The sequence below is a fragment of the Eubalaena glacialis genome, chromosome 11, assembly GCF_028564815.1.
Source record: "Eubalaena glacialis isolate mEubGla1 chromosome 11, mEubGla1.1.hap2.+ XY, whole genome shotgun sequence".
In the NCBI taxonomy this organism is placed as follows: Eukaryota; Metazoa; Chordata; class Mammalia; order Artiodactyla; family Balaenidae; genus Eubalaena; species Eubalaena glacialis.
The window spans coordinates 10011312-10031411 of NC_083726.1; the positions used below are offsets into that span (position 1 = coordinate 10011312).

The 20100-nt window shown below is 42.6% G+C and overlaps 1 protein-coding gene across 1 annotated transcript in view; it reads left to right on the plus strand.

Moving 5' to 3' along the window:
* The window catches only part of FAM227A (family with sequence similarity 227 member A), a 100110-nt gene that overhangs the window by 29379 nt on the left and 50631 nt on the right, over positions 1-20100 (plus strand). Inside the window, exons 7-11 of the mRNA XM_061206628.1 lie at positions 847-948; positions 1434-1538; positions 3575-3698; positions 18534-18646; positions 19402-19601. Coding sequence (XP_061062611.1) covers positions 847-948; positions 1434-1538; positions 3575-3698; positions 18534-18646; positions 19402-19601 — 644 coding nt within the window. The remainder of the gene's footprint in view (positions 1-846; positions 949-1433; positions 1539-3574; positions 3699-18533; positions 18647-19401; positions 19602-20100) is intronic.

The window sequence follows — 20100 nt, forward strand, 5'->3', positions numbered from 1 at the left end:
TGGCAAGCATTCAACAAATGTTACATATTATTGTGGTAGCAGCTTTGGAGTCAGGGAAGGTTCAAGACCCAGTTTAGGACAATGAAGCCTGAATTTTCTGCCTCTCTGAGTTCACTGATAATTCTGTTCTAATTTTAGAACTCCATATGATTACTGCTAACTCAGCAGGATTTCATGGTCCAGTGATTTGCATCTGTATAATATCTATATGTTTGTTGTTACTGATTATTATTGACTGAACACAGATGACAGCATAGAGCAACTGCCTAGACTTATGGGTTCCGATTCTGGCTCTGCCACTTGCTGGCTGTGTTACTTTGGGCAAGAGACTTCAGCAATATATTTATTTATTTTGGCCGCGCCACGTGGCTTGCAGGATCTTAGTTCCCCCACCAGGGATCAAACCCATGCCCTCAACAGTCAAAACGCAGAGTCCTAACCTCTGGACCTCCAGGGAATTCCTGTGACTTCATCAGTTTAGTCCTCAGTTTCCTCATCTGTGAAATGGAGATAATAACACATGCCTTGTGTGATTATTGTAGGGGTTAAATGAGAACATGTAAAAACACCTGGCAAGGTTAATAATTGGCACTCACTGAAAGGTTAGGTGTTTTTTTTCTTTTAAGTTGACCCCAAAGTATGTTGACTCCAAAGATGACTGGCGGGGAGGTGGTGTGATTAATGACAATAACAAGCCATGGAACATAGGCGGAAAAGCAGGTTTTGAGTGGAGATGATTATGAATCTGGCTGTGTGATTTACTCCAGGTAAATTTCAAAGAATAAATAAGTAAATAAATAAACAATAACAATAGAAATAATCATGTGAATTTTGTTTCTTTTCAAGTCTTTCTGTTCAGATAGAGAATTAGAGCAGTTTCTCTCTTCTCCTTCTGTAAGAGCCATATGGCTGGATAGCTTCTGGTGGATCTTTCATGAAAGGTACCAGGTAAATGCAAATCCGATGGCTTCTCTCCCTCACTTAAGTTATTTTTCTGTGGCACAAACCCCAGCCTCTTTAACATGGGCTGTAAGCCCTTCTGATTCCACGGAGCTTCATCTGTCACACCCTATCCCTTCCCCACCCATGCCTCGTCCATACACTCTGGGCTGTAAACATTGCACCACGTCCTGCAGCTCCCCAGAGCATTAAGAACTGGTCCGTGTCACATGGCTGGTCAATGGCAGGGCAGAGAGTAAAGTCAGGACCTCCTGGCCCAGAGTTTGGGTGCTTTCCTCAACATTCTGCCTCTCTGTATGTGTTTTATAGATCCTATAAAACAAATCAGTGTATTATTTCATAAATAATATGAGATTAAATACCTTGAGAATAAGATTCCTAAAAATGAGAGAAATACTTAGTTAAGATTCCCAGTCCTTGGCCGCTTCAACAAGGGGCTCTAGTAATTCCTCTTCTGTTTTTATTCCTGGTAGCCAAAGAAGGAAGTCCAGAGCAAGCTGTTCGACCGGATAGCCCAGCACTATGCCTTTCTTTTGTCTGGTGAATCCAGGTCCCACTACGAAGAGGCTCTCTTAAAAGTGAGCATCAGTCGCTTTTGAGGAAAAAAATCACATTAGATAGCTATTCACTTCTGGTGCCAAGTTAATGCCCTTAACGTGCTTTCCATAAGGGAGTAATTAGTAAGTTGTGATATCTTCATATACTGACTTGTAATGCAGCAGTTACCAAAAATAAGGTAGATCTATATATACTGATAGGGACGATGTAATGATGTATTTCAAGTGAAAAACAAAACTCCATGTTAAAAAAATTATACGTATATGTATGTGTGCCTATGAGTAGAAAAAAATGTCTGGAAAAATATTTACCAAACTCATAGCAATGCTTATTATCTCCAGGGAATAAGGTTATAAGAAGCTTCCTTTTATATTTTATTTATTTCTATAGTATTTAAATAAGCATGAGATTTTAAAATTATGAATATACATGTGTACTTTTTATATATGTATGTACATATATACTAAAAGGGTTGCTAGAAGAAAATATAAGTGAATATTTACATGATTTGGGGGTGGGGAAGGACTTTCTAAATAAGACGCCAAGGGAATAACCATAAAGATGAAGACTGATTTAACTATATAAATTATTTAAATTGCTACAGTCAAAGTTAAAAGGCAAATGAGAAACTATGCAAAAATACTGGTAACATATATGCCACACAACATAAAGAAGTCCTACAAATCAATAAGAAAAATGGACCAATGGACAAAGTACATAAACCAGAAATTCACCAGGGAAGAAATAAAAATGGGAGAAAAAGTTCACCTTTGACAATAATCGAGGGAATTCCCTGGTGGTCCAGTGGTTAGGACTCTGCGCTTCCACTGCAGGGGGCGCAGGTTCTATCCCTGGTCGGGGAGCTAAGATCCCGCATGCTGTGTGGTGCGGCCCCCAAAAATAATAATAATAATTGAAAATACAAATTAAAACAATCCTTTGATACATCTTTTTACCTGCAAGATTGCATAGATTAAAAAGTGTAATTCCCAGTGTTATGAAGGACATAGGGAAATGGCACTCAGACAGCCTGAGTGGGAAGTGAATTGGTACAGATGGGCTAAAAGGCACTTATACTAGTTAAGTGTCTGCTTAACAAGTTGCTTAGGCTTTCTGTGTCTCAGTTTCATCACCCATAAAATGAGGATAATAATGCCTCTCTCGTTGAGTTGTCCTAAGTATTAAATGAGATGATGTTTGTAAGGCATCTGACGTATCACCCAGCACACGATAAGCCCCCAATATATAATAGCTGCTATTATTACTCTTATTATACCATCTTCTGGAAGCCATATTTGAATATATAGTAAAAGCTGCTTTCATTTATGCATTCAGCAAATTTTTTTATGCATTCAACAAATTTTTGATTGCTTAATATGTGCCAGACACTGAGCTAGCTTAATAAATAAATATAATTATTCTGATTAATTTGTAATGCAAAGTCCTAGAAACAAGACAATATCCACAGATGCGGAATGTTTAAGTAAATTTTGATATGGTCACTCAGCACAATATTATGAAGGTCACTACTGGAAAAAAAAATCCCAAAGAGCTTATAGTAACCCGGGGAAGTATTTATGTTATGATGTTAAATTAATTAAGCCAGATATATATGTATAATTTGACCTTAACCATAGTTAAAAGCAACAACAGTACCACTTATGCACAGGAAAGGAAAAAAAAAAAAACAGGAAGTAGGACTTAATATTATCTCTGGGACACAGCAAGATGGGTATGTCAAATGTACTTTGTCATCTTCTGCGCTAATCTTTGGCCAGGTTGTAGAAGGGGCTGAGGCACAGACCACATGCAGAGGAGCTGGGGGAGGGGGGGTTTGCTGGCCAACGTAGCATGATGTTTGAGGAGTGGTCCCCAGGTAGGGTAAGGGGTCCACCGAGATGTGGGGCAGCTGCAGATAGAAATTGCTTCCCTCATGAACAGGAAGGCAGCACGGTGTCAGGTAGAGAGTTTTATCACAGGTCCTTTCTGAAGTCAGGGGCTCTTTTCTGGGTGTGGAAATGTCCAGAATATTGCCTGAGCTCTGCTTGCCCCACAGAGGTTGCCATCACTTCTGAGTAAAGCCCTGTACACCAGCTTCTGCTGCTGCTTCCCTCAGTCCTGGTTCAACACTCACGAATTCAAGTCTGACGTCTGTAACACGATGAGCCTGTGGATTTCAGGTGAGAGGTGGCTACTTTCTCCCGGGGAAAGCAATTCCAGAAACACGTCTTCCACCCGAGCCCAGGTAGGTTCCTGTTTGCCATCACACCTCTTCATCGAAGCAGTTGTTCTTTTCTCTCCTTGACAATCAAGAAAGTAAAGTGTGTGGTTAGAGCCCGAGGAGTACTGATGATCCTCAAACAGTTCTGAGACATTCCTAGTCCCCTTTCGTCCCCAGCTGCATCGGCAGGGAGCAGGTTTCGGCACAACCCTGTTAGTTAACAATATGCTGTAGGCCGATGGACCCAGGAACCCAAAAGCAGTGTGCTGGCTAGATAATCCCACCTTCCACCCCCACTGTGACCCCACTTGACCCCTCTCCCTGCAGCACACACAGTGCCAGCTTGATGTTTGCCTGTCAATTACTTTTCAGTCTCCTTCCTCACGTCCCCCATCTCAACCCAGACATCCTCTAAGGTCGTTGAAAGCTGAGAGGTTCCCTGTGTACTAGGTACTGTGCTGAGTAAGCACCTTTCACATTTCCTACTGTGTTGAGGGTCTCCGAGATCACGTCCACATTAGGAGATTTGGTAGAACTCACAGGTCTCAGCATACAGTTGTATTTATGGCTAAGATTTATTATTGTGATGTAGTAAGGGTACACAGCCAGATCATAAGGGGAAAGACAGGCAGTGTTTGGAGGAATTCACGTGCAGCCCTCCTCCTCCCATGAGGAGTTATGCAGAGCCCCTCATCCCACTGCAGTGAACACGTAGCAACATGTGTGTGATGTTTCTGCCCAGAAGCCCATTAGAGAAACAGCGCCCAAGGGTTTTACTGCGGGCTCTTCATGGAGGCACCTCTGTCTATCATGTACCAAAGTTCCAGGGAAGCAGGTGTTTAGCATCAGCTACATTGTTATATAAACAGTCTAGGCGCAGTGAGTCACTCTCATCAGCTAGGGAATAAAATTTCCCCCAGCTTTATTGAGATCTAATTGACATAGGGCACTATGGAAGTTTAAGGTGTACAGTATGATAATTTGATACACGTATATATTGTGAAGTTTTTACCACAAGCAGGTGAGTTAACACATCCTTCACCTCACATAATCCCCATCATGTTGTTGTTGTTTTATGGTGAACATCTAAGATTTACTCTCAGGACTTCCCTGGTGGTGCAGTGGTTAAGAATCCGCCTGCCAGTGCAGGGCACACGGGTTTGAGCCCTGGTCCGGGAAGATCCCACATGCCGCAGAGCAGCTAAGCCCGTGTGCCACAACTACTGAGCCCGCATGCCACAACTACTGAAGCCCACGCACCTAGAGCCTGTGCTCCGCAACAAGAGAAGCCCCCGCTTGCTGCAACTAGAGAAAGCCCGCGCGCAGCAACAAAGACTCAACACAGCCAAAAATAACTAACACGAAAAAATAAATAAATAAATAAAAAGATTTACTCTCAGAGCAACTTTCAAGTGTACAATACAGTGTTATTAACTGTAGTCACCATGCTGTCCATTACATCCCCGGAACTTGTTCCTTCTCTAACTGCAAGTTTGTACCCTTTGTCCCACATCTCCTGATTTTCCCCACCCCCAGCCCCTGGCAACCACTGTTCTACTCTCTGCTTGTATGAGTTTGGCTGTTTTAGATTACACACACATAAGTGAGATCATACAGTATTTGTCTTTCTCTGTGAGACTTATTTCACTTAGCAAAATGTCCTCAGGGCCCATCCATATTGTCACAAACGGCAGGATTTCCTTCCTTTTTATTGCTGAATAATGTTCTATTGTGTATATATGCCATAGTTTCTTTACCCATTCATTTGTGAGTGGACAGTTAGGTTGTTTCCAGGCCTTGGCTATTGTGGATAATGCTGCAATGAACATGAGAGTGCAGATATCCCTTTGAGACAGTGATTTCATTTCCTTTGGCTGTATATCCAGAAGTGAGATTCCTGGATCATATGGTACTTCTATTTTTAACTTTTTGAGGAACTTCTATACTGCTTCCATAGTGGCTGTTCCAACTTACATTCCTATCAACAGTACACAAGAGTTTCCTTTTTTCTCACAACCTGGCCAGCATTTGTCATCTCTTGTCTCTTTGACAATAGCCGTTCTAATAGATGTGAAGTGATAATCTTATTGTGGCTTTGATTTGCATTTCCCTGATGATTAGTGATGTTGAGCGCCTTTTCATGTACTTGTTGGTCATTTGTATGTCTTCTTTGGAAAAATGTCTATTCAGATCCTTTCTCTTTTTCTAATTGGATTGTTTGGGTTTTTTTGCTACTGAGTTGTATAAGTTCCTTACAGACTTTGAATATTATCCCCTTATTAGACATATGGTTTGCAAATATTTTCTCCCATTCTGTAGGTTGCCTTTTCATTTTGTTGTTTCTTTTGCTGTGCAGAAGCTTTTTAGTTGAATGTAGTCCCACCTGTTTATTTTTGCTTTTGTTTCTTGTGCTTTTGGTATCATACCCTCCAAAATCACTGCCAAGACCAATGTCAGGGAGCTTTTTGCCTGGGTTTTATTCTAGGAGTTTTATGATTTCAGGTCCATTTAAGTCCTTAATCCATTTTGAGTTGTGAATGGTGTAAGGGGGGTCCAGTTTCATTCTTTTGCATGTGAGTATCCAGTTTTTCCAACACCATTTATTGAAGAGACTATCCTTTGCCCATTGAGTATTCTTGGCTCCTTTGTTAAATATTCGTTGATCATATATACATGGGTTTATTTCTGGGCTCTCAATTCTGTTTCATTGATCTGTTTTTCTGCTAATATTATATTGTTTTGATTTTCATAGCTTTGAAATATGTTTATTTATTTATTTTTATAAATTTATTTATTTACTTTTGGCTGCATTGGGTCTTCGTTGCTGTGTGCAGGCTTTCTCTAGGTGCAGTGAGCGGGGGCTGCTCTTCGTTGCGGTCCACGGGCTTCTCATTGCCGTGGTTTCTCTTGTTGCGGAGCATGGGCTCTAGGTGCACGGGCTTCAGTAGTTGTGGCATGCTGACTCGGTAGTTGTGGCTCACGGGCTTAGCTGCTCCGCAGCATGTGGGATCTTCCCGGACCAGAGCTCAAACCCATGTCCCCTGCATTGGTAGGCGGCTTCTTAACCACTGCGCCACCAGGGAAGTCCCTGTAATATAGTTTAAAAACAGGGAGTGTGGTGCCTCCAGCTTTGTTCTTTTTCAAGATTGCTTTGGCTATTTGGAGTCTTTTGTGGATCCATACAAATTTTAGAATTTTTTTCTATTTCTGTGAAAAATATCATTGGAATTTTGATAGAGATTACATTGAATCTGTAGATGATTTGGGGTAGAATGGACATTTTAACAATATTAATTCTTCTGATCCATGAACATGGGATATTTTTCCATTTATTTGTGTCTTCAATTCCTTTCATCAGTGTCTTAGAATTTTCAGTGTATAGATCTTTTAATTCCTTGGCTCTAAGTTCACTCCTAAGTATTTTACTGTTTTTGATGTTATTGTAAATGGGGCTGTTTTCTTTATTTCTTTTTCAGATAATTCACCGTTACTGTATAAAAACACAACCGATTTTGGTATGTTGATTTTATATCCTGGAATTTTACTGAATTCATTTATTAGTTCTAACAGTTTTTGGTGGAATCTCTAGGGTTTTCTATATATAATATCATGTCATCAGCAAACAGAGACAGTTTTACTTCTTCCTTTCCAATCTGGAAACCTTTTATTTCTTTTTCTTGCCTAATTGCTCCAGCAAGGACTTATAGTACTATGTTGAATATGAGTGGTGAGAGTGGGCACCCTTGTCTTCTTCTTTTTTTATTTTTATAAATTTATTTATTTTATTTATTTATTTTTGGCTGTGTTGGGTCTTTGTTGCTGTGCGCGGGCTTTCTCTAGTTGGGGCGAGCGGGGGCTCATCTTTGTTGTGGTGCACAGGCTTCTCATTGCGGTGACTTCCCTTGTTGCAGAGCACGGGCTCTAGGCACGTGAGCTTCAGTAGTTGTGGCACGTGGGCTCAGTTGTTGTGGCTCGCAGGCTCTAGAGTGCAGGCTCAGTAGTTGTGGCGCACGGGCTTAGTTGCTCTGCGGCATGTGGGATCTTCCCGGACCAGGGCTCGAACCCATGTCCCCTGCATTGCAGGCGGATTCTTAACCACTGTGCCACCAGGGAAACCCACCCTTGTTCTTGATCTTAGAGGAAAATCTTTCAGCCTTTCACATTTGAGTATGATGTTGGCTGTGGGCTTGTCATATGTGGGCTTTATTACGTTGAGGTATGCTCCTTCTGTACCCACTTGTTGAGAATTTTTATCATGAAAAGATGTTGAATTTTGTCAAATATTTTTCTGCATTTATTGAGATGATCATATGATTTTTATCTTTCTTTTCATCAATGTGGTGTATCACATTTATTGATTTTTGTATGTCAAAGCATCCTTGCATCCTAGGGATAAATCCCACTTGATCATGGTGTATGATCCCTTTAATGTGCTGTTGAATTCTGTTTGCTACTATTTTGTTGAGAATTTTTATACCTAGGTCCATCAGGGATACTGGCCTGTAATTTTCTTTTCTTCTAGTATTCTTATCTGGCTTTGGCATTAGGATGATGCTGGCCTCCTTAAAAGAGTTTGGGAGTATTCCCTCCTCTTCAGTTTTTTGGAAGAGTTTGAGAAGGATTGGAGTTAAAAGTTTTGTAGAATTCATCTGTGAAGCCATCTGGACTCGGGTTTTTCTTTGTTGGGAGTTTTTGTTTGTTTGTTTGTTTTTAACATCTTTATTGGAATATAATTGCTTTACAATGGTGTGTTAGTTTCTGCTTTATAACAAAGTGAATCAGCTATATATATACATATATCCCCATATCTTCTCCCTCTTGCGTCTCCCTCCCACCATCCCTATCCCACCCCTCTAGTTGGTCACAGAGCACCAAGCTGATCTCCCTGTGCTATGTGGCTGCTTCCCACTAGCTATCTATTTTACATTTGGTAGTATATATAAGTCCATGCCATTCTCTCACTTCGTCCCAGCTTACCCTTCCCCCTCCCTGCATCCTCAAGTCCATTCTCTACACCTGCGTCTTTATTCCTGTCCTGCCCCTAAGTTCTTCAGAGCCATTTTTTTTTCTTTTTTTTTTTTAGATTCCATATATATGTGTTAGCATACGGTATTTGTTTTTCTCTTTCTGGCTTACTTCACTCTGTATAACAGCCTCTAGGTCCATCCACCTCACTACAAATAACTCAATTTCGTTTCTTTTTATGGCTGAGTAATATTCCATTGTATATACGTGCCACATCTTTATTCATTCATCTGTCGATGGACATTTAGGTTGCTTCCATGTCCTGGCTATTGTAAATAGAGCTGCAGTGAACATTGTGATACATGACTCTGTTTTTTTTTTTTTTTAAAGATTTATTTATTGATTGATTGATTGATTACTATGTTGGGTCTTCGTTTCTGTGCTAGGGCTTTCTCTAGTTGCGGCAAGCGGGGGCCACTCTTCATTGCGGTGTGCGGGCCTCTCACTATCGCGGCCTCTCTTGTTGCGGAGCACAGGCTCCAGACGCGTAGGCTCAGCAGTTGTGGCTCACGGGCCTAGTTGCTCCGCGGCATGTGGGATCTTCCCAGACCAGGGTTCGAACCCGTGTCCCCTGCATTGGCAGGCAGATTCTCAACAACTGCGCCACCAGGGAAGCCCCATGACTCTTTTTGAATTATGGTTTTCTCAGGATATATGCCCAGTAGTGGGATTGCTGGGTCGCATGGTAGTTTTATTTTTAGTTTTTTAAGGAACCTCCATACTGTTTAGCATAGTGGCTGTATCAGTTTACATTCCTACCAATAGTGCAAGAGGGTTCCCTTTTCTCCACACCCTCTCCAGCATTTACTGTTTGTAGATTTTTTCATGATGGCCATTCTGACTGGTGTGAGGTGACACCTCATTGTAGTTTTGATTTGCATTTCTCTAATGATTAGTGATGTTGAGCATCCTTTCATGTGTTTGTTGGCAATCTGTATATCTTCTTTGGAGAAATGTCTATTTAGGTCTTCTGCCCATTTTTGGATTGGGTTGTTTGTTTTTTTCATATTCAGCTGCCTGAGCTGCTTCTATATTTTGGAGATTAATCCTTTGTCAGTTGCTTCGTTTGCAAATATTTTCTCCCATTCTGAGTGTTGTCTTTTCATCTTGTTTATGGTTTCCTTTGCTGTGCAAAAGCTTTTAAGTTTCATTAGGTCCCATTTGTTTATTTTTGCTTTTATTTCCCTTTCTCTAGGAGGTGGGTCAAAAAAGATCTTGCTGTGATTTATGTCATGGAGTGTTCTGCCTATGTTTTCCTCTAAGAGTTTTATAGTGTCTGGCCTTACATTTAGGTCTTTAATACATTTTGAGTTTATTTTTGTGTATGGTGTTAGGGAGTGTTCTAATTTCATTCTTTTACATGTAGCTGTCCAGTTTTCCCAGCACCACTTATTGAAGAGGCTGTCTTTTCTCCATTGTATATTCTTGCCTCCTTTGTCAAAGATAAGGTGACCATATGTGTGTGGTTTTATCTCTGGGCTTTCTATCCTGTTCCATTGATCTATATTTCTGTTTTTGTGCCAGTACCATACTGTCTTGATTACTATAGGTTTGTAGTATAGTCTGAAGTCAGGGAGCCTGATTCCTCCAGCTCTGTTTTTCTTTCTCAAGGTTGCTTTGGCTATTCAGGGTCTTTTGTGTTTCCATACAAATTGTGAAATCTTTTGTTCTAGTTCTGTGAAAAATGCCATTGGTAGTTTGATAGGGATTGCATTGAATCTGTAGATTGCTTTGGGTAGTATAGTCATTTTCACAATGTTGATTCTTCCAATCCAAGAACATGGTATATCTCTCCATCTGTTTGTATCATCTTTAATTTCTTTCATCAGTGTCTTATAGTTTTCTGCATACAGGTCTTTTGTCTCCTTAGGTAGGTTTATTCCTAGGTATTTTGTTGTTGTTGTTGCAGTGGTAAATGGGAGTGTTTCCTTAATTTATCTTTCATATTTTTCATCATTAGTGTATAAGAATGCAAGAGATTTCTTGCATTAATTTTGTATCTTGCTACTTTATCAAATTCATTGATTAGCTGTAGTAGTTTTCTGGTAGCATCTTTAGGATTCTCTATGTATAGTGTCATGTCATGTGAAAACAGTGAGAGTTTTACTTCTTCTTTTCCGATTTGGATTCCTTCTATTTCTTTTTCTTCTCTGATTGCTGTGGCTAAAACTTCCAAAACTATGTTGAATAATAGTGGTGAGAATGGGCAACCTTGTCTTGTTCCTGATCTTAGTGGAAATGGTTTCAGTTTTTCACCATTGAGAACGATGTTGGCTGTGGGTTTGCCATATATGGCCTTTATTATGTTAAGTTCCCTCTATGCCTACTTTCTGGAGGTTTTTTATCATAAATGGGTGTTGAATTTTGTCAAAAGCTTTTTCTGCATCTATTGAGATGATCATATGGTTTTTCTCCTTCAGTTTGTTAATATGGTTTATCACATTGATTGATGTGTGTATATTGAAGAATCCTTTGCTTCCTGGGATAAACCCCACTTAACCATAGCGTATGATCCTTTTAATGTGCTGTTGGATTCTGTTTGCTAGTATTTTGTTGAGGATTTTTGCATCTATGTTCATCAGTGATATTGGCCTGTAGTTTTCTTTTTTTGTGACATCTTTTTTTTTTTTTTTTTTAACTTCTGGGTTTATTTATGTATTTATTTATTTATTTATGGCTGTATTGGGTCTTCGTTTTCTGTTTGAGGGCTTTCTCTAGTTGCGGCAAGTGGGGGCCACTCTTCATCGCAGTACGCGGGCCTCTCATTATCGCGGCCTCCTTGTTGCGGAGCACAGGCTCCAGACGCGCAGGCTCAGTAATTGTGGCTCACGGGCCTAGTTGCTCCGCGGCATGTGGGATCTTCCCAGACCAGGGCTTGAACCCGTGTCCCCTGCATTGGCAGGCAGATTCTCAACCACTGCGCCACCAGGGAAGCCCTTTTGTGACATCTTTGTCTGGTTTTGGTATCAGGGTGATGGTGGCCTCATAGAATGAGTTTGGGAGTGTTCTTCCCTCTGCTATAATTTGGAGTAGTTTGAGAAGGATAGGTGTTAGCTCCTCTCTAAATGTTTGATAGAATTCGTCTGTGAATCCATCTGGTCCTGGGCTTTTGTTTGTTGGAAGATTTTTAATCACAGTTTCAATTTCAATGCTTGATTGGTCTGTTTATATTTTCTATTTCTCCCTGGTTCAGTCTCAGAAGGTTGTGCTTTTCTAAGAATTTGTCCATTTCTTCCAGCTGGTCCATTTTATTGGCATAGTGTTGCTTGTAGTAATCTCTCATGATTCTTTGTATTTCTGCAGTGTCAGTTGTTACTTCTCCTTTTTCATTTCTAATTCTATTGATTTGAGTCTTCTCCCTTTTTTTTTTTAAGGAATTACTTTATTTTTATTTATTTTTATTCTTTTTTTTTTTTTTTGGCTGTGTTGGGTCTTCGTTTCTATGTGAGGGCTTTCTCTAGTTGCGGCAAGCGGGGGCCACTCTTCATCGCGGTGCGCGGGCCTCTCACTATCGTGGCCTCTCTTGTTGCGGAGCACAGGCTCCAGACGCGCAGGCTCAGTAGTTGTGGCACATGGGCTTAGTTGCTCCACGGCATGTGGGATCTTCCCAGACCAGGGCTCGAACCCGTGTCCCCTGCATTCGCAGGCAGATTCTCAACCACTGCGCCACCAGGGAAGCCCCCTTTTTTTCTTGATGAGTCTGGCTAATGGTTTATCAATTTTGTTTATCTTCTCAAAGAACCAGCTTTTAGTTTTATTGATCTTTGCTATCGTTTCCTTCATTTCTTTTTCATTTATTTCTGATCTGATCTTTATGATTTCTTTCCTTCTGCTAACTTTGGGGTTTTTTTTGTTCTTCTTTCTCTAATTGCTTTAGGTGTGAGTTTAGGTTGTTTATTTGAGATGTTTCTTGTTTCTTGAGGTAGGATTGTATTGCTATAAACTTCCCTCTTAGAACTGCTTTTGCTGCATCTCATAGGTTTTGGGTCATCGTGTTTTCATTGTCATTTGTCTCTAGGTATTTTTTGATTTCCTCTTTGATTTCTTCAGTGATCTCTTGGTTATTTAGTAGTGTATTGTTTAGCCTGCATGTGTTTGTATTTTTTACAGATTTTTACCTGTAATGGATATCTTGTCTCATAGCATTGTGGTCAGAAAAGATACTTGATATGATTCCAATTTTCTTAAATTTACCAAGGCTTGATTTGTGACCCAAGATGTGATCTATCCTGGAGAATGTTCCATGAGCACTTGAGAAGAAAGTGTATTCTGTTGTTTTTGGATGGAATGTCCTATAAGTATCAATTAAGTCCATCTTGTTTAATGTATCATTTAAAGCTTGTGTTTCCTTATTTATTTTCATTTTGGATGATCTGTCCATTGGTGAAAGTGGGGTGTTAAAGTCCCCTACTATTATTGTGTTACTGTTGATTTCCCCTTTTATGGCTGTTAGCATTTGCCTTATGTATTGAGGTGCTCCTATGTTGGGTGCATAAATTTTTTTTTAAATTTATTTATATTTATTTATTATTTTATTTTTGGCTGCGTTGGGTCTTCGTTGCTATGCGCGGGCTTTCTCTAGTTGCAGCAAGCAGGGCCTACTCTTTGTTGTGGTGCGCAAGCTTCTCATTGTGGTGGCTTCTCTTGTTGTGGAGCATGGGCTCTAGGTGCTCAGGCTTCAGTAGTTGTGGCTTGTGGGCCCTAGAGTGCAGGCTCAGTAGCTGTGGCACACAGGCTTAGTTGCTCTGCAGCACGTGGGATCTTCCCAGGCCAGGGCTCGAACCTGTGTCCCCTGCATTGGCAGGCGGATTCTTAACCACTGTACCACCAGGGAAGTCCCTGGGTGCACAAATATTTACAATTGTTATATCTTCTTCTTGGATGGATCCCTTGATCATTACGTAGTGTCCTTCTTTGTCTCTTGTAATAGTCTTTATTTTAAAGTCTATTTTGTCTGATATGAGAATTGCTACTCCAGCTTTCTTTTGATTTTCATTTGCATGCATCCCCTCACTTTCAGTCTGTATCTGTCCCTAGGCCTGAAGTGGGTCTCTTGTAGACAGCATATGTATGGGTCTTGTTTTTGTATCCATTCAGCCAGTCTGTGTCTTTTGGTTGGAGCATTTAATCCATTTACATTTAAGGTAGTTATCAATATGTGTGTTCCTATTACCATTTTCTTAATTGTTTTGGGTTTGTTATTGTAGGTCTTTTCCTTCTCTTGTGTTTCATGCCTAGAGAAGTTCCTTTAGCATTTCTTGTAAAGCTGGCTTGGTGGTGCTGAATTCTCTTAACTTTTGCTTGTCTGTAAACGTTTTAATTTCTCCATCGAATCTGAATGACATCCTTGCTGGGTAGAGTAATCTTGGTTGTAGGTTTTTCCCTTTCATCACTTTAAATGTGTCCTGCCACTCCCTTCTGGCTTGCAGAGTTTCTCCTGAAAGATCACCTGTTAACCTTATGGGGATTCCCTTGTATGTTATTTGTTGCTTTTCCATTGCTGCTTTTAATATTTTTTCTTTGTATTTAATTTTTGATAGTTTGATTAATATGTGTCTTGGCGTGTTTCTCCTTGGATTTATCCCGTATGGGACCTTCTGTGCTTCCTGGACTTGATTGACTGTTTCCTTTCCCATATTAGGGAAGTTTTCAACTATAATCTCTTCAAATATTTTCTCAGTCCCTTTTTTTTTCTCTTCTTCTTCTGGGACCCCTATAATTTGAATGTTGGTGCATTTAATGTTGTCCCAGAGGTCTCTGAGACTGTCCTCAATTCTTTTCATTCTTTTTTCTTTATTCTGCTCTGTGGTAGTTATTTCCACTATTTTATCTTCCAGGTCACTTATCCCTTCTTCTGCCTCAGTTATTCTGCTATTGATTCCTTCTAGAGAATCTTAAATTTCATTTATTGTGTTATTCATCGTTGTTTGTTTACTCTTTAGTTCTTCTAGGTCCTTGTTAAACGTTTCTTGTATTTTCTCCATTCTGTTTCAAAGATTTTGGATCATCTTTACTATCATTACTCTAAATTCTTTTTCAGGTAGACTGCCTATTTCCTTTTCATTTGTTTGGTCTGGTGGGTTTTTACCTTGCTCCTTCATCTGCTGCGTATTTCTCTGTCTTCTCATTTTGCTTAAATTACTGTGTTTGGGGTCTCCTTTTCTCAGGCTGCAGGTTCATAGTTCCCATTGTTTTTGATGTCTGCCCCCAGTGGGTAAGGTTGGTTCAGTGGGTTGTGTAGGCTTCCTGGTGGAGGGGACTGGTGCCTGTGTTCTGGTGGATGAGGCTAGATCTTATCTTTCTGGTGGGCAGGACTGCGTCCAGTGGTGTGTTTTGGGGTGTCTGTGAACTTATTATGATTTTAGGCAGCCTCTCTGCTAATGGGTGGGGTTGTGTTCCTGTCTCGCTAGTTGTTTGGCATAGGGTGTCCAGCACTGTAGCTTGCTGGTCATTGAGTGGAGCTGGGTCTTAGCATTGAGACAGGGAGAGCTTTCGCCATTTGATATTACATGGGACCAGGAGGTCTCTGGTGGACCAGTGTCCTGAACTCAGCTCTCCCATCTCAGAGGCTCAGGCCTGACCCTGGCCGGAGCACCAAGACCCTGTCAGCCACATGGCTCAGAAGAAAAGGGAGAAAAAAGAAAGAAATAAAGAAAGAAAAATAAATAAAGTTATTAAAATAAAAAACGATTATTAAAAATAAAAAAATTTAAAAGTAATAAAATTTTTTTAAGAAGAAAGAAAGAAGAGAGCAACCAAACCAAAAAACAAATCCACCAATGATAATAAGAGCTAAAAACTATACTAAAAAAAAAAAACGGACAGACAGAACCCTAGGACAAATGGTAAAAGCAAAGCTATATAGATAAAATCACACAAAGAAGCATACACATACACACTCACAAAAAGAGAAAAAGGAAAAAAATGTATATATATGTAAAAAAAAAGGAAGAGAGCAACCAAATCAATAAACAAATCTACCAATAATAATAAGCTCTAAATACTAAACTAAGATAAACATAAAACCAGAAACAAATTATACACAGAAAGCAAACCCCAAGTCTACAGTTGCTCCCAAAGTCCACCACCTCAGTTTTGGGATGATTCGTTGTCTATTCAGGTATTCCACAGATGCAGGGTACATCAAGTTGACTGTGGAGATTTAATCCGCTGCTCCTGAGGCTGCTGGGAGAAATTTCCCTTTCTCTTCTTTGTTCGCACAGCTCCTGGGGTTCAGCTTTGGATTTGGCCGGGCTTCTGCATGTAGGTCGCCTGAGGGCATCTGTTCCCCACCCAGATAGGACGGGGTTAAAGGAGCAGCTGATTAGGGGGCTCTGGCTCACTCAGGCCGGGGGGGAGGGAGAGGTATGGAATGCGGGGCGAGCCTGCGGCGGCAGAGGCCAGCGTGTGTTATCCTGGGGAAGTTGTCCCTGGATCCCGGGACCCTGGCAGTGGCGGGCTGCACAGGCTCCCGGGAGGGGCGGTGTGGATAGTGACCTGTGCTCGCACACAGGCTTCTTGGTGGCGGCAGCAGCAGCCTTAGCGTCTCATGCCCGTCTCTTGGGTCCGCGCTGATAGCCGCGGCTCGCGCCCGTCTCTGGAGCTCGTTTAGGCGGTGCTCTGAATCCCTTCTCCTCGCGCACTGTGAAACAATGGTCTCTTGCCTCATCGGCAGTTCCAGACTTTTTCCCGGACTCCTTCCCGGCTAGCTGTGGCGCACTAGCCCCCTTCAGGCTGTGTTCACGCCGCCAACCCCAGTCCTCTCCCTGGGATCCGACCTCCGAAGCCCGAGCCTCAGCTCCCAGCCCCCGCCTGCCCCGGCGGCTGAGCAGACAAGCCTCTCGGGCTGGTGAGTGCTGGTCGGCACCCATCCTCTGTGCGGGAATCTCTCCACTTTGCCCTCTGCACCCCTGTTGCTGCGCTCTCCTCCGTGGCTCCGAAGCTTCCCCCTCGCCCATCCCCCATCTCCGCCAGTGAAGGGGCTTCCTAGTGTGTGGAAACCTTTCTTCCTTCACTCCAAGGAGCTGTGGGAGCTCCCTCCCACTGGTGCAGGTCCCGTCCCTATTCTTTTGCCTCTGTTTTTTCTTTTGCCCTACCCAGGTACATGGGGAGTTTCTTGCCTTTTGGGAAGTCTGAGGTCTTCTGCCAGTGTTCAGAAGGTGTTCTATAGGAGTTGTTCCACATGTAGATGTATTTCTGATATATTTGTGGGGAGGAAGGTGATCTCCATGTGTTACTCCTCCGCCATCTTGAACCACATTCCCTATTTCTTGATAATTCAGTCTTAGTAGGTTGTATGTTTCTAGGAATGTATCTATTTCTCCTAGGTAGTTAGGGAAAGTTTTATATCAGGTGCCAACCAAGGGCCAATCTTGCAAGCAGGCTTTTTTAAGGACAGTAGGCTTGAGACTGCTATGTTTACTATTTTCTGCACACCTATTCAGTCCTTTTAACATATGCAGCATCAAAGAAGTCCTAAAGGAAACAAATGGGGGAGCAGGTATTCAGACCCAGGCTGTCCCACTGCAAAGCTAGGTCTTTGACCACTATGCCATCTTGCCTCCCATTCTCTGACTCTTTTCTTTCTGTTCCTTCTTCCTATTCACCTTTTTGTCCAAGACCGTGCCTCCTTCCCCTAATCCACCCTCAGTAATAAACCTCCTGTCTGCTTGCTTTGTCCAATGAAGACAGCAGCTTTGCATAAGGGCTCAAATTTTTCAAGTAATCTTTGGTCTTTTCCATCCTAAATCAAAGAACTGAGAGAGATAGTGGAATTTCTCTAATATCTGAGGATTCAGGCTCCAAGAAATCAAGACTCTGAAACACGTGGTTCCCTTAAAAGAAAAGTATTAGCCCCATAAACATCGCCATCGAATATTTCAGGCAAAGCCATTTCTGGTACTTAGCAAGGTGTAATAGTATGGGTTTTTTGGTTTGTTTTGTTTTTTTATAAATTTATTTATTTATTTATTTACTTATTTTTGGCTGTGTTGGGTCTTTGGTGCTGTGCGCAGGCTTTCTCTAGTTGCGGCGAGCGGGGGCTACTCTTTGTTGTGGTGCGCAGGCTTTTCATTGCGGTGGCTTCTCTTGTTGCAGAGCACAGGCTCTAGGTGCACAGGCTTCAGTAGTTGTGGCACGTGGGCTCAGTAGTTGTGGCTTGCGGGCTCTAGAGCACAGGCTCAGTAGTTGTGGCGCACAGGCTTAGTTGCTCTGCGGCATGTGGGATCTTCCCAGGCCAGGGCTTGAACCCGTGTCCCTTGCATTGGCAGGCAGATTCTTAACCACTGCACCACCAGGGAAGCCCAGCAAAGTGTAATAGTATGTTGAACAAACATTTACTAAGTGCCTATTTATTGTGTGCCAGGTCCAATACTAAGCCCTGGAGGTGCAAAGATGAATCAGACCCAGCCCCTACCTTCAAGGCAGAGGAGATAGACAGGAAAACAAATAATTACTATGCCTTCACATCTGTGTAGCGTGTCACAGGTTCACACATCTGTGGTGTGATCTGATCCTCACACTCACACTGTCAGGAGGGCAGGGTGGGCATCACATCTCCATTTTCCAGGTGAAGAAACCAAAGTCTCGTAGAGAGGAAGTGGCTCACTCAAGGCTACAAGGCCAGTGCTGGGAGGAGGGAGGAGGGATAATGCTGGAAGCCCAGCCTCCCCGGGACCAGCAGGGGCATCTCAGAGGCCTCTGTCTTCCATTTTCTGCCTCCCTTTCTCTTTTGCAGAAGTTTTCACGATCACTCTTGACTCCCTCTTAGGTATATATCCTTGCCCACACAGCTATAATAGCTGGGACTACTCGAAACTGGATCCAGAGAGATTCCGGAGAGAAGAATTAATGTTGCAGAGAAAAAGACTGCTGAAGGGTAAGGTGCCAGCTAAGGACTTCCGTCCCCTCTGTCCCCTGCCACACCCAGCTACCATCTCGTCCGGGCTGGGAGGGACCTTAATACCGAAATCCTCAGGCCTGGTTCTCTCTCACGTACCCCAAACTAGCCTCCAAAATGACTGAAATGTTAATGCTTAGCAACTGTAGAGTCAGCACACCAGAAGTGCTGGGATGTGTGGGAATTTTAAAATAGTAGATGTCAGTTATTAGGTGTCTACCATGTGCCAGGCACCAGGTATCCTTTTTTTTTATATATAAATTTATTTATTTTATTTTTTTATTTTTGGCTGCATGGGGTGTTTGTTGCTGCGTGTGGGCTTTCTCTAGTTGCGGCGAACGGGGCCACTCTTCGTTGCAGCGCGTGGGCTTCTCATTGTGGTGGCTGCTCTTGTTGCGGAGCATGGGCTCTAGGCGCATGGGCTTCAGTAGTTGTGGCACATGGGCTCAGTAGTTGTGGGTCACAGGCTCTAGAACGCAGGCTCAGTAGTTGTGGCGCACGGGCTTAGTTGCTCCGCAGCATGTGGGATCTTCCCGGACCAGGGCTCGAACCCATGTCCCCTGCATTGGCAGGCGGATTCTCAACCACTGCGCCACCAGGGAAGCCCCAGGTATCCTTTTGATTTAATCCTCACAACGGCCTGGTGAAGTACACATTAAATCCACTTCACAGGTGAGGAGGAAACCAGAGTTCAGAGAAGAAACTTGCCCGAAACCAACTTTCTTTTCGCACTTAACAGACATGTAAAGAGCGCCACGTGCCAGGCGCTGTGCTAAATAAACACTGGGAACACGGCGTGGAGGCAAGCACAGCCTCCGCTGTGTGGTCTAGTGGGAAATCGAGGTCAGGCAGTTATCCTACTGTGGACAGGGCACTGGTGACGGGTATACAGGGTGCTGAGGCAGCAGGAGGCGGGGGACCCAGTCCAGTCCGGAGAAGGTCAGTAAGTGGCAGGAGAAGCGGAGGACCACTGTTCCAGGCAGAGGGGACGGCAAGTGAGAACACCCAGAGGCACTGAGGGGACAGAGAGGCAGTCCTCGTGGTGACAGTGAAAGGACTGTAATGGGCAACCAGCCCGTGGGTGGCTAAACCAGGATTCAGCTCAGGACTGTGAAGCCAGGGCGACGCCTCCTTGGGGTTAGGATAAATTTACATCCTAAAGCTGGGGGCTGTCTGCCCCTTTTTATGGGGCACCCCAGGGATGCAGCAAAGCCTTGTCTTTAATGGTCAGTAGGACCCAGGGGGCAGACAACATCTGGCTAATCAAACCCCCGTAGCAACACCTATGACCCTTTGGAGGGGATAGGAGTGAGGAGAGTTTTTTTTTTCTTAAATATGGTGAAAACAGTTCATACTGTCAAAGAGCATGTATCTGAGCACCTAGCAGTAATCTGAATAAAAATAATGCTAATGCACACGTCGTGCTCTGCACCAGCCA